The following is a 10,075-nucleotide window of genomic DNA, read 5'->3' as shown; positions in this document are numbered from 1 at the left end:
TCTATTTCCTTTTCAATATTTGTTTTAGATTTACTGCTCTTGATATTATTGAATGTTGACAATATTTAACCAGGAACGTTTAAAAACGCTGTTTGATTTGTTAAAACTAGTCATCAGTTAAACTGTCGATTTTGTTTGGTTTTTAGTGTTTTACCATTTTGTTTTATTTTTTACCAAATACAAATGCGGACACGGAAGTTTGGACGATTTGTCATTCGACTGACATAAAAATGTAAAACGGGCCTTAGGTAACTAACCTCACATTTGGTTTTTGTAATTTTTGTCCTGACAGCTAGAGAAAAAATGACAACAAATCAAAATAATTTATTGAACTTTTCTAAAAACACGTATTGCTGGCTTTATTGTTGCGGAAAATCGACGCCAAAAATAAAACTTTAGTTTCAAACGTCAATCATAGTAACAATAAAGCGTGGCTTATATTGACATTTTTTGAACTGACATAAGTTTGATGTCCAAAATTCGGTGTCCGCCATTGTACACATTTGAATTTTACTTTTGTCTTTTATTTTTAAATCCAAACTAACTAAAAAACTTGTTTTACTAATCCTGCAAAGTAATATACCAGGTGACTCAATTTTTATAAGCACACGCCAAAACAACTTTTCTAATTAAAATGAAATTGTAGAAAAATTTATAGCTACTTTTTTCGAATAAAATAACATTAGACAGCGCCCTTGTATCGAAAATAACTATTTATCCAAATTTTAAATTGTAAACTTATTTATTTTTTATTTAATTTTTGCTATTTAACCCCTTATTTTCTTATGAATTATGGTAGAATTGTAAAATTCTTCCCCAAAAGAGCTCCATTTTTTCCAATTAAAATTTTGCAGATTAATTAAACACAGCACTTTTTATACGACAGAAACTTAACTCACCTGGTATCTCATTTTTCTCGAGCAAAGAATGCAACACAACTAAACACTCGAAGGTGTCAATTTAATAAAATTACCGTTATTAGAAATCAACTTTATGTATTTACAACTTTGCTTTACAAAATCAAAGTCGTGTAACAACTACACTAACGTTTCCGTTGAATGTTTTTATTACTCATTTAGTAAAAAAATCAATAATTACGGTCTCAATTATCCGTACATTTTTAGAGAAAGTTGTTTTGATGATTCTGGATGTATTAACTTGCTAAATTGACGTGAAAATTGAAGGAACTAAAAGCGAACGCGGAGATTAATCGAAATCGAAAAAAATATTCATAAAGAAATGCTTCATATTTCGATTTTTACAAAAAAAAATGTACCCCTCGTGGGACGTGAAAAATTTAGGACAAATATTGAATGGACGAGAAAGTAATAAACATGTTAGTCATATACTAGGTGCCTGAAAAGGCGGAGGCAGTTTCTGAATGAAATCCATTAAAATTGGTCTATTTTTCTTGACTTGTCACGTGGTGCAATATTGAAATCGTCTATTGAGGAGTGATTATCGTCAATACTCGCACCTACACCACTGCCTCTAACCTACTTCTCCATACTTTTTCTTACGGTTAAGAGCATCTGACAGTAGAAACCTCATTTCTCGCGTAAACAGGAGGGTCTCGGCTTTGGAACAGTTCACCGGTACCTCGCTGTCGGTCAACAGTTCTTGTTCTTCGGTTGAAAGAAAAAAGTCTCGCGACCATGCGGACAATTCGGTGTCTTGTGCTGGACCAAGTGTAAAAAAGACTCAAATGCGAGATGTTTCGTCTAATTTTACTCCTTGTAAGTAGATGGCTTGAGGAGTTATTGTCTTGTGGGAAAGACACAGTACCGTTGTCGCATCAGTCTGGGTCTGTAGGCCAAGAGTGATCCTCGCAAATGACCATTAATTAATGCTTTTGCCCAATTAGTGGCCACATTCGAATTTTCTACTTTCTCCGCGTCTCTGCACATCTGTGACGCAATTTACATAATGGAACTGTTTTTTTTTTTTTTTGGTTTAATTGCAAAACGAAAATTGTACAAAAAGTTTTATTGAATCAAAAAATTATTTAAGCAATTAAATCCTTGGCCTTGTATGCAAATTTAAGCGACAAAAGTCCCAAGTGTGTCAGTGGGACGTTCTTGTTTTTATGCATGTGATGCACTATTGCTTTCACAATTCATTAATTTTTGGATTTGATCAATGGTCTCGGAAGACCAAACTACAAATTAATGTTTAATATCTTTTGAATTAATCTAAATCCCCCTTGGCTGTGTATTGTACTAGCTTAAGTTTACGTCAGGATAAAAATCTGATTGCAATCTAAATAAATAAATAATCGATTTATTGAATCCTAAGCAATATACAGTTATGTCTTTGTGATTGATTAAATTTACAGTGATACAGGTTTAAAAATCGGTTTATTGGAGGAAAATAAATAAGAAATGTAATTTGTAAGTCCGGAAAAATGAACTGTAAATAATTGCGTTAGGTTTCCTGTCAAATAAGCAAAATGTATGCATGACCTGTGACCAGTTTTTTCAAAACGATTAATTGTAAAAGATTTAAATTTTTATTATAAGAATTGCTATTAATTATTTTTTTTTCAATTTGTCTTGATTTTATAACCAGGTGACTCAACTTTTATTTGCACCCACAAAACATCTCTTTCTAATTATACTAAATACCAAAAAATCTTATTGACTGTCTTTATATCAACTGATCACAAATGCGAGACAAAATCTGACTGATTTTTTTTTATAATTAATTTATAAAAAAAATAGTCTATGATTTAAATTAGAATATCAGTAAATCTCCAATATAATCGGCCAATTTTTTTACATACCTTCAAAAAATGTGATTTTTTAACAAATACAATTCATTTTAAGAAACCACCATCTTAACGGAGCATTTTTTAGGCAATTCTCCGGAAAATAAATGCTTCAGCATTAAAATTACAATTTAAAAAAGCCAAATTTCTGGAAATATAATTAGCTAAAAGTGAAAAAAAAAATTAACAAATATTCTTTCTTTAAAAATCACTTATAAATTTTTCTACAATTTTCATTGATTAGAAAGAGTCATTTTGGATGTTTTCCATTGCTTATTCCGGTTGATTTTTAAATTAAAAAAATATACCAGGTGAATAAAAAGTATGGAACGAAGCGTTTTTCTCGTAAACTAACCACTTTACAAAAAAAATAATTAGTGTAGCGTAAAGTCCAATTAAAATGTGATCATTTATCAAGAATAACATTTTTCTAAATTTTTTTTAGTTTTCGAGTTCTGGAAAAAAAAAATTTTTTTTAAATGCCAACCCACTATGGTAATTTTTTTAATTAAAGATTATGATCTAAAAATGACCTCTAATTAAACAGAATTGTTTTCTAGTCAGTACTTTTTTTTTAATAAATTGTTAAAGTTGCGTTCCGAACCCATCACGAAGATTTTCCGAACTTGAACGAGGGAGTCGTTTCATGACTTTGGTCGGTTTTTGGTTTGGGGTGGTTCCGGATGGATCAAAAAATGTAAAAACAAATCATTTTCTTCTATTTTTAGTCCATTCGAAACCACCCCAAAGCACCTGCAAAGAAATCAGCGCTCTCCCATGATGAAAAGCATGAAACAACCACTTCGGTTAAGTTCGGAAAATCTTTGTGATGAGCTCGGAACGCAACTTTAACAATTAATTAAAAAAAAAGTACTGGCTAAAAAACAATTTTATTTAATTAAAGGTCATTTTTAGATCATAATCTTTAATTAAGAAAATTATCATGGTGGGTTGGCATTTAAAATAATTTTTTTTTTTCTAAAACCCGAAAACTAAAAGAAATTTCGAAAAATGTTATTCTTGATAAATGATCACATTTTAGTTGGACTTTACGCTACACTAATTATTTTTTTTGTAAAGTGGTTAGTTTACGAGAAAAACGCTTCGTTCCATACTTTTTATTCACCTGGTATATAAAAAACAACGGCAATTTTGAGGTAACATATAACTTTAAAATTAAGAATTTTCAAATTTAATTAAAACTGACAAAATCAAAAATTATTTAAAAAAATACTTTTTTTCCAGTCAGATTAGAACATGTCACTTTTAATATCATTTTTGAAAAATAAAATTGACCTTTTTATAATTAGGAAAAAAAATTGTTCCATAACAATAATTCTCACTTTTAATCCTAGACTTTTTTTTTGATCCTAGCTTTAAAAACTGATACTTTTAATCCTAATAAAACAATATACAATTTTTTTCTAATTTTGCGCATATGTTTGTTGACTGAAGAAAAAATATTTTTAAAAATTTTTATTCGGCTTAAAAGTGCCAAGTTCTTTTTTCGCAATTTTGCATCCAAAAAAAAATTCGCTCACCAAAAAAGTGATATTTTTAATCTCACAATATACTATTTCTTTACGAAATATCTTCGGTTTTTCTCTTCTTGTGTTAATTTTCATTTAAATAAAAAAATATCTTATAAAGCGTTTCAAAAGTCAAATGTTAAAAATAACGTAAAAACTTATAATATAAGATTGACAAAGTTAGAAAAATCTGATCTTTTCTCGAAACAGTTATGGAAAAATCATACTTTTATAAATTCCCCTAAAAACTGCAAATCAAGCTTTGTGCAAATTGATGCAATAATACTAAACTCTTTTACTACGGTTTTTTTTTTAATTTTTCAATTTCTGATAACTTGTTTATAATATTTGGATTTTGACAATAAATTTTATTAACTTATAAAACTGTAGTTGTGACACCAAATATGTATTTGATCAAAAAACAAAGATTTTTTTTTTAAAGTTAAGATAAAATTAAGAAAATATTTACCAATTTCTGATCGTTTTTGAAACAACCAAAAACTATTTACCAATCAAGTTCTGGAAAAAAACAAAAATTTATGCCTACGAATTTGTAATTAACTAATTATGAATATGAGGACAAAAAAAAACAGAAATTTTTGTCACAGATTTTTTTAATTTTTACATCAACAGCAGGATTGAGTGCTGAAAAGGATAGCTGATCCAGAAGCTGAATTATGAGTATAAAATTCGACAAAAATGTCTCAAAAACTATTTCTATTAAATAAGTTTAAAAAAGGTTAAAGTGTTAAGTGTTATAAAAGTGTAATAATTTAAACTTGTCTCTCAGATAAAGTGTTGACACTTATAGAACACTCAAACAGTGAAACAATCTTAAAATTCTGTTTTTTAGGTGTCATACGGGGTTTCAGAAAGTGGTCTAATTAAGTAATAATTATTTTTTAATGTTTTCTGCGATAGCAGACATTGGAATTTATGACTGTTAGATAGACGTGTGTTCACCCGCATTATGAAAATGTAATAACAATCCTAATAAAAAATACTTTATTATAAAAATTCCTGCGTTTTCCTAATCGAAACTTCATTTCACCTCCGCCAATGAACCTTTAGAGGTCATAAAAAGCGTAAAATGAAGGTCGACGACAACTTTCTTTTCCCTATAAGAGCCTATCTAATAACCGCCTTTCCCTTCCGGTCAAAAGAAGTGAAATTTTAATTTTGTCATTTCAGTTATACGCCCGTCGCTGTCTTGCCTACGGATTCGACTCAGGGGGCGACCAAGGGGCTTGTGGGAGACAATACCGCTCGGGGAAAATGCACCGACCACCGTGCGATTTAACATCAGGATATTGCACTTCGGCGGGGACGGCCTACCCCTGGCACGCTGTTAAACGATTCGTGAGGGAGAATCAGGGGTTGATGAGGAGGATGTACGGGGACCAGAGACACGGACAAGTGCTGCAAGCGGAGCTGGACGACATGGAGTTGCAGTCAATTACAGACAGACAAAGTAATTCATTGATAAATTGAGCATGGGCGCCGACTTTTCATATTTTCAATGGGTGCATAAACAAAAAAATTGGTATAACTTGCGGACTTGAGAACAATTACGCGAATAATCGATTTCTTCTTCGCTACTTTTGCTGAATTTGTTGTATTTAATATTTGGAAAATTTAAAAACAATATAAATTTTTGCATAATACAAAAGAAAAAAATCTATAAATAACATACAGGTTTTCCCAGCGAGTTGAAAAAATCCATTAGTGACCTTTAAATGGAAAAATTTTAAAAAATCATATAAGACATTGCTAGATACTAATCTAGTCCATAGCCTAAAATTATTTTCAACTATATAGCGTGTTTCAAAAATAAGTTACAGTACAAACTTGTGTTTTCTTAAATGAAACACCATATTTTTCTTAGCGTTTTTGGATGTAGATGTTTATGACAAGATTTTTAATTTAAACTTTTATTGGTCCATTTTGAATAGTTTTAAAAATAAGACGTTTTTTTGACGAAAACATGCACTTTTTTAAAATTTATTGTACAAAAACTAAGACATCTAGAAATATTTTTTTACTACCGCAAAGAAGAAGGTACAAGCTATTAAGTTGTATAATTTTTTTAGTGTCTTGTATTTGCAAAGATAGAAAAATGGAAGCGTTTGTTTAAAGTTTAATAATTTAAAAAAATATTAAATTGTCTTTTTAAAATTATTTACTTTTAGGTGTTAATAATCAATAACTAAAAAGATATTTAAAGTTAAACATTAAAAAAAAATTACTGTAGCCAAAAAGTGCACAGTTGCACAAGAGATGGAAGAAAAATAAAAAATAGAGTGTTCTTGTAACAAACTTTTCAGTTTATTAATCTTTATAAATGCAAAACACTAAAAAATTGCTACAGCTTTAAATTCTGTACTGTTTTCTTTGCAGAAGTAAGAAAAAAATTGTTTTAACTGTCTTAGTTTTTGTGTAATACATTTTTAAAACGTGCATGTTTTCGTCAAAAGAACCGTCTTATTTATAAAACTAAGCGAAATCGACAAATAAAAGTTTTAGCGTAAAAACATTGTTTTAAAAGGCTACATCCAAAAATGCAAAGAAATATATGGTGTTTCATTAAAAAAACACAAGTTTGTATCGTAACTTATTTTTGGGGCGTGCTGTGGTTGAAAATAATTTTAGGTAATGCATTAGATTAGTATCTATCAATGTCCTATACAATTTTTTTTTTAATTTTTTAAAGGTCACTATAATAATGGACTTTTTCAATTCGCTAGGACACCCTGTATGCCAAAAAGTGTCAAGAAAATAGTACATGTTAAAAGTTGCAAAATGCTTCAAGTTGATGAGTTGTGTAAAATAATATATCACTGTTGAATTTGAAAAAAAAATTGAAACAATTAAAAAATGACTTTTTTTGAAAATTTGCATGAATGTTCGTAAATCAAGTGCTGAATACAGCTTGGGGGTATCAATTTTTATTAATGCAATTAATTTGAGATGAGTAAAATTGAGGTATACAAAAGGTAAATAAATGGTCTCAAAAATTAATCAGTATTGGTTTTTAATTCTTTACATTTTCAAAAATATAATTTTTTTTTATTTTTTGGATTTTTTTAAATTTAACATTCAAAATTGTAGAAAAAGGTGAAAAAATGCTTTTATCATGTTGATAAAAATTACACAATGTTCAGAAACAATTAATTCCTTTAATTCTTTGTAATCGGTCTGAGAAAACAGTTTAGAGCTATTGGGCTATAAAAAACCTAATGACATATTAGTTTCCCCATCAATACTTGTGAATACGCGGTAGATTTACTACAACAACAAAAAAGTTACTTTTTTCTCTTTTCTTTAAATCAATGTTGCAAGTAATTTTTTTTTTTAAATTGTAAATTTGTTCTAATTTTTCTAGTTTTTGAGACTACGAGTATCCTTACATTCTCTCTGTGGTTATTGGTTGCTGAGATATCAATGACTAAAGACAAAAAGATCTTTTTTCATTAAATATCAAATATCTCAGAAACAAATCGATGTAAAAAGAACATAAAAAAGCAAATTAAAGATGAATGAACAATCTATCCGACTCATGTCGGATTTAATTAATGAACTAATGATTTTAATTTTAATTAATAAACTCATGATTGATTTAATTAATAAAAATTTCTCCAAGTCCGTGGACCAAAAAAAAGAATGAAAAAATACAATTGTTTTCTCGCCCTATTTCTTAGGATTACGTAATAACCGTAGCTCAGAAAATTTTTTGCCAAAAGATTTGAAGACTAGAAACTTGAAGCTTTAAAAGGATTTTTTTTAATCTAAATACGACCATTTTTCATTGAGGTACAATATTTCAAAAATCATCAAAAAATCTAAGAAATTCTTTTGTTCTCTAAATTTTTTGGAATAATAAAAGGTTTATATAAAATGTTTTGTGGCTTTAACGTTTTTGAGATAATAAGAAATCTTTTTTCAAGTAGTTTTTCACCTAATTTTGAATAAAAAAATAGAAAAACAAAATAGAATAACATAAACGATGAGTTTGATTCATTTTCTCGAAAGAGAAAATAGAAAAATAGAAAATTTAAGACATCTTTGACATTAAAAGAATGCAACGTTACTAAAAAAAAATTAGAATAAATACGAAATTTCAAATATAATTAAGAGTTATTACTATTATTTTTTATCTTAAGCAAAGGTAGCTAGATTATTTTCAATTTTCAATGGGTGCCACGCACCCATATAAAATTTCAGCGGATGCCCCGATGCACCCATGTAGTCGGCGCCCATAAAATTGAGTATTTTTTTTCAAGTTTGACGATTTCTAGGGTGGGCAAAGCAGGAATTCCACTTCAACACCGACAATGAGTTAACTCGGGACACCGAACCGCGCTTTTTGCGTGAAGAAGACATCAGTAACGACGACGTCCTCAACACAAAATTTGTCTATTCGGAAGAGCCAACACTCAGTATAAAACTCGCCGACTTGCGCACAGCACCGCATTTTCGGCCCACAACCACGACCGAAGCCCCAAAAACCACAACTGAGGAAACCACCACAACCGAAACCGTAACCAGTGACACGACCGAAACCACCAACGGTAGTCCCACCGAGACCGATGCGAGCGAGAGCAGCCCCCAAACTGTCCTTTTCCAAGACATGGAAGACAAAGACAGTCATAAAGTGCAAGTTAACTACCACATGAAGGGGGTGTAAGTCTCTAATAATAATCCTCTAGTTTTTTTTTATTTAACAAGTTTTGTTTTAGGAATGCTTGTCCGGTTAAAGAAGAAGTGGTGGCCCCATTCTGGGCCAACAACACTCGTGGCGAAGTCCTAGCCCTGCTCAACATGTACCCCTTCGAACAGTACGTCCATTGGGAGAAGTGCACCCACGAGCACCGCCAGATGTACTGCAGAGATGGGTGCCGCTGTGAGCAGCAATACCGTCTTCATCGACTCCTCGCCTACGACCCCAATAATGAATGTCGCGGCATTTTCTCGGATTGGTTTCGGTTTCCGTCGTGTTGTGTTTGTAAATGTTACAGTATTCCTCCTGCTGAGTTTCGAGTCACGTCACGAAGTCCACGAGCTTTTGATGATGGGCAAGTGCCCGATTGGTACAGGAGGAAAAACGAGGCGATCTTTGGGGGCGATCACGGGTGATGACAACGGAAGTTAAATTTAATTGTCAAGGCTCGTGTTTTGTAATTTAGTTATTTTTGTGTCTATGATTTGTACATCATTAATACTATTAATTGTACGTAGTTGGTAAGACTTGTTGTGTTCTTGTAATGTGTTATTTTATTTTTGAATAAAGCTTCGGAATAACAAAAAAAGCAATGTTTTATTACATTTTCCCAAAAAAATTGTACAAAAAAACTACCTGACAAATACTTTACATTCAACAAATTGAAGTAGTTTCCGAATTATTACATTTCATTCTAAAAGTCAATCCTTTTCTATATTTATGAAAAATTTACATACATATTTTCGTTTTTTTGTAAACAACAAGTATAGGGTTTTTATAAATGATTCTAATGGTACCATAGAAAACAAAAAAAATTGCCGCCTTTTAATTTATTGAATTCATTTATAATCTGAAGATATTTTGATGGTTTAGTTTTTGAATTAATTTGGCAAGATTCTCATTTTTGTAAGCCAAATTGGAATATTATCTTCTTCATTAACCTAAACAGTTAACATTTCTTACGTTTTGTTTCAAAATTTAGGTTTCGTTAAACTTTAAAAATCATACAAAAAATCTGGTCACAAGTAAAAAAATCTGGTGTAAACATCACATGACTTTCCT

The 10,075-nt window shown here is 30.3% G+C and overlaps 1 protein-coding gene across 1 annotated transcript; it reads left to right on the top strand.

The window, feature by feature from the left end:
• The first annotated feature begins 1,551 nt into the window (after positions 1-1,551).
• Positions 1,552-9,602, top strand: LOC123003620 (protein spaetzle 4). The gene is made up of 4 exons (XM_044396500.1): positions 1,552-1,736; positions 5,488-5,767; positions 8,592-8,976; positions 9,033-9,602. Exons 1-4 carry the CDS (start codon positions 1,713-1,715, stop codon positions 9,427-9,429), a joined length of 1,086 nt encoding a protein of 361 aa, XP_044252435.1. The 5' UTR covers positions 1,552-1,712; the 3' UTR covers positions 9,430-9,602.
• The last annotated feature ends 473 nt before the right edge of the window (positions 9,603-10,075 follow it).

Source organism: Tribolium madens, unplaced genomic scaffold, assembly GCF_015345945.1.
Source record: "Tribolium madens isolate multiple individuals breed KSU strain unplaced genomic scaffold, Tmad_KSU_1.1 Scaffold_1;HRSCAF=32;Tcas5.2_LG8, whole genome shotgun sequence".
NCBI classification, from domain to species: domain Eukaryota; kingdom Metazoa; phylum Arthropoda; class Insecta; order Coleoptera; family Tenebrionidae; genus Tribolium; species Tribolium madens.
The sequence above is the reverse complement of the archived record's forward strand: the minus strand, read 5'-3'. Positions and strand labels throughout refer to the sequence as shown.

Coding starts and splice junctions, on each gene's coding strand:
- LOC123003620 (XM_044396500.1), top strand. CDS start 1,713: ATGTTTCGTCTAATTTTACTCCTT. Junction 1,737..5,487: donor TTCGTCTAATTTTACTCCTT/GTAAGTAGATGG, acceptor TTGTCATTTCAG/TTATACGCCCGTCGCTGTCT. Junction 5,768..8,591: donor GTCAATTACAGACAGACAAA/GTAATTCATTGA, acceptor GACGATTTCTAG/GGTGGGCAAAGCAGGAATTC.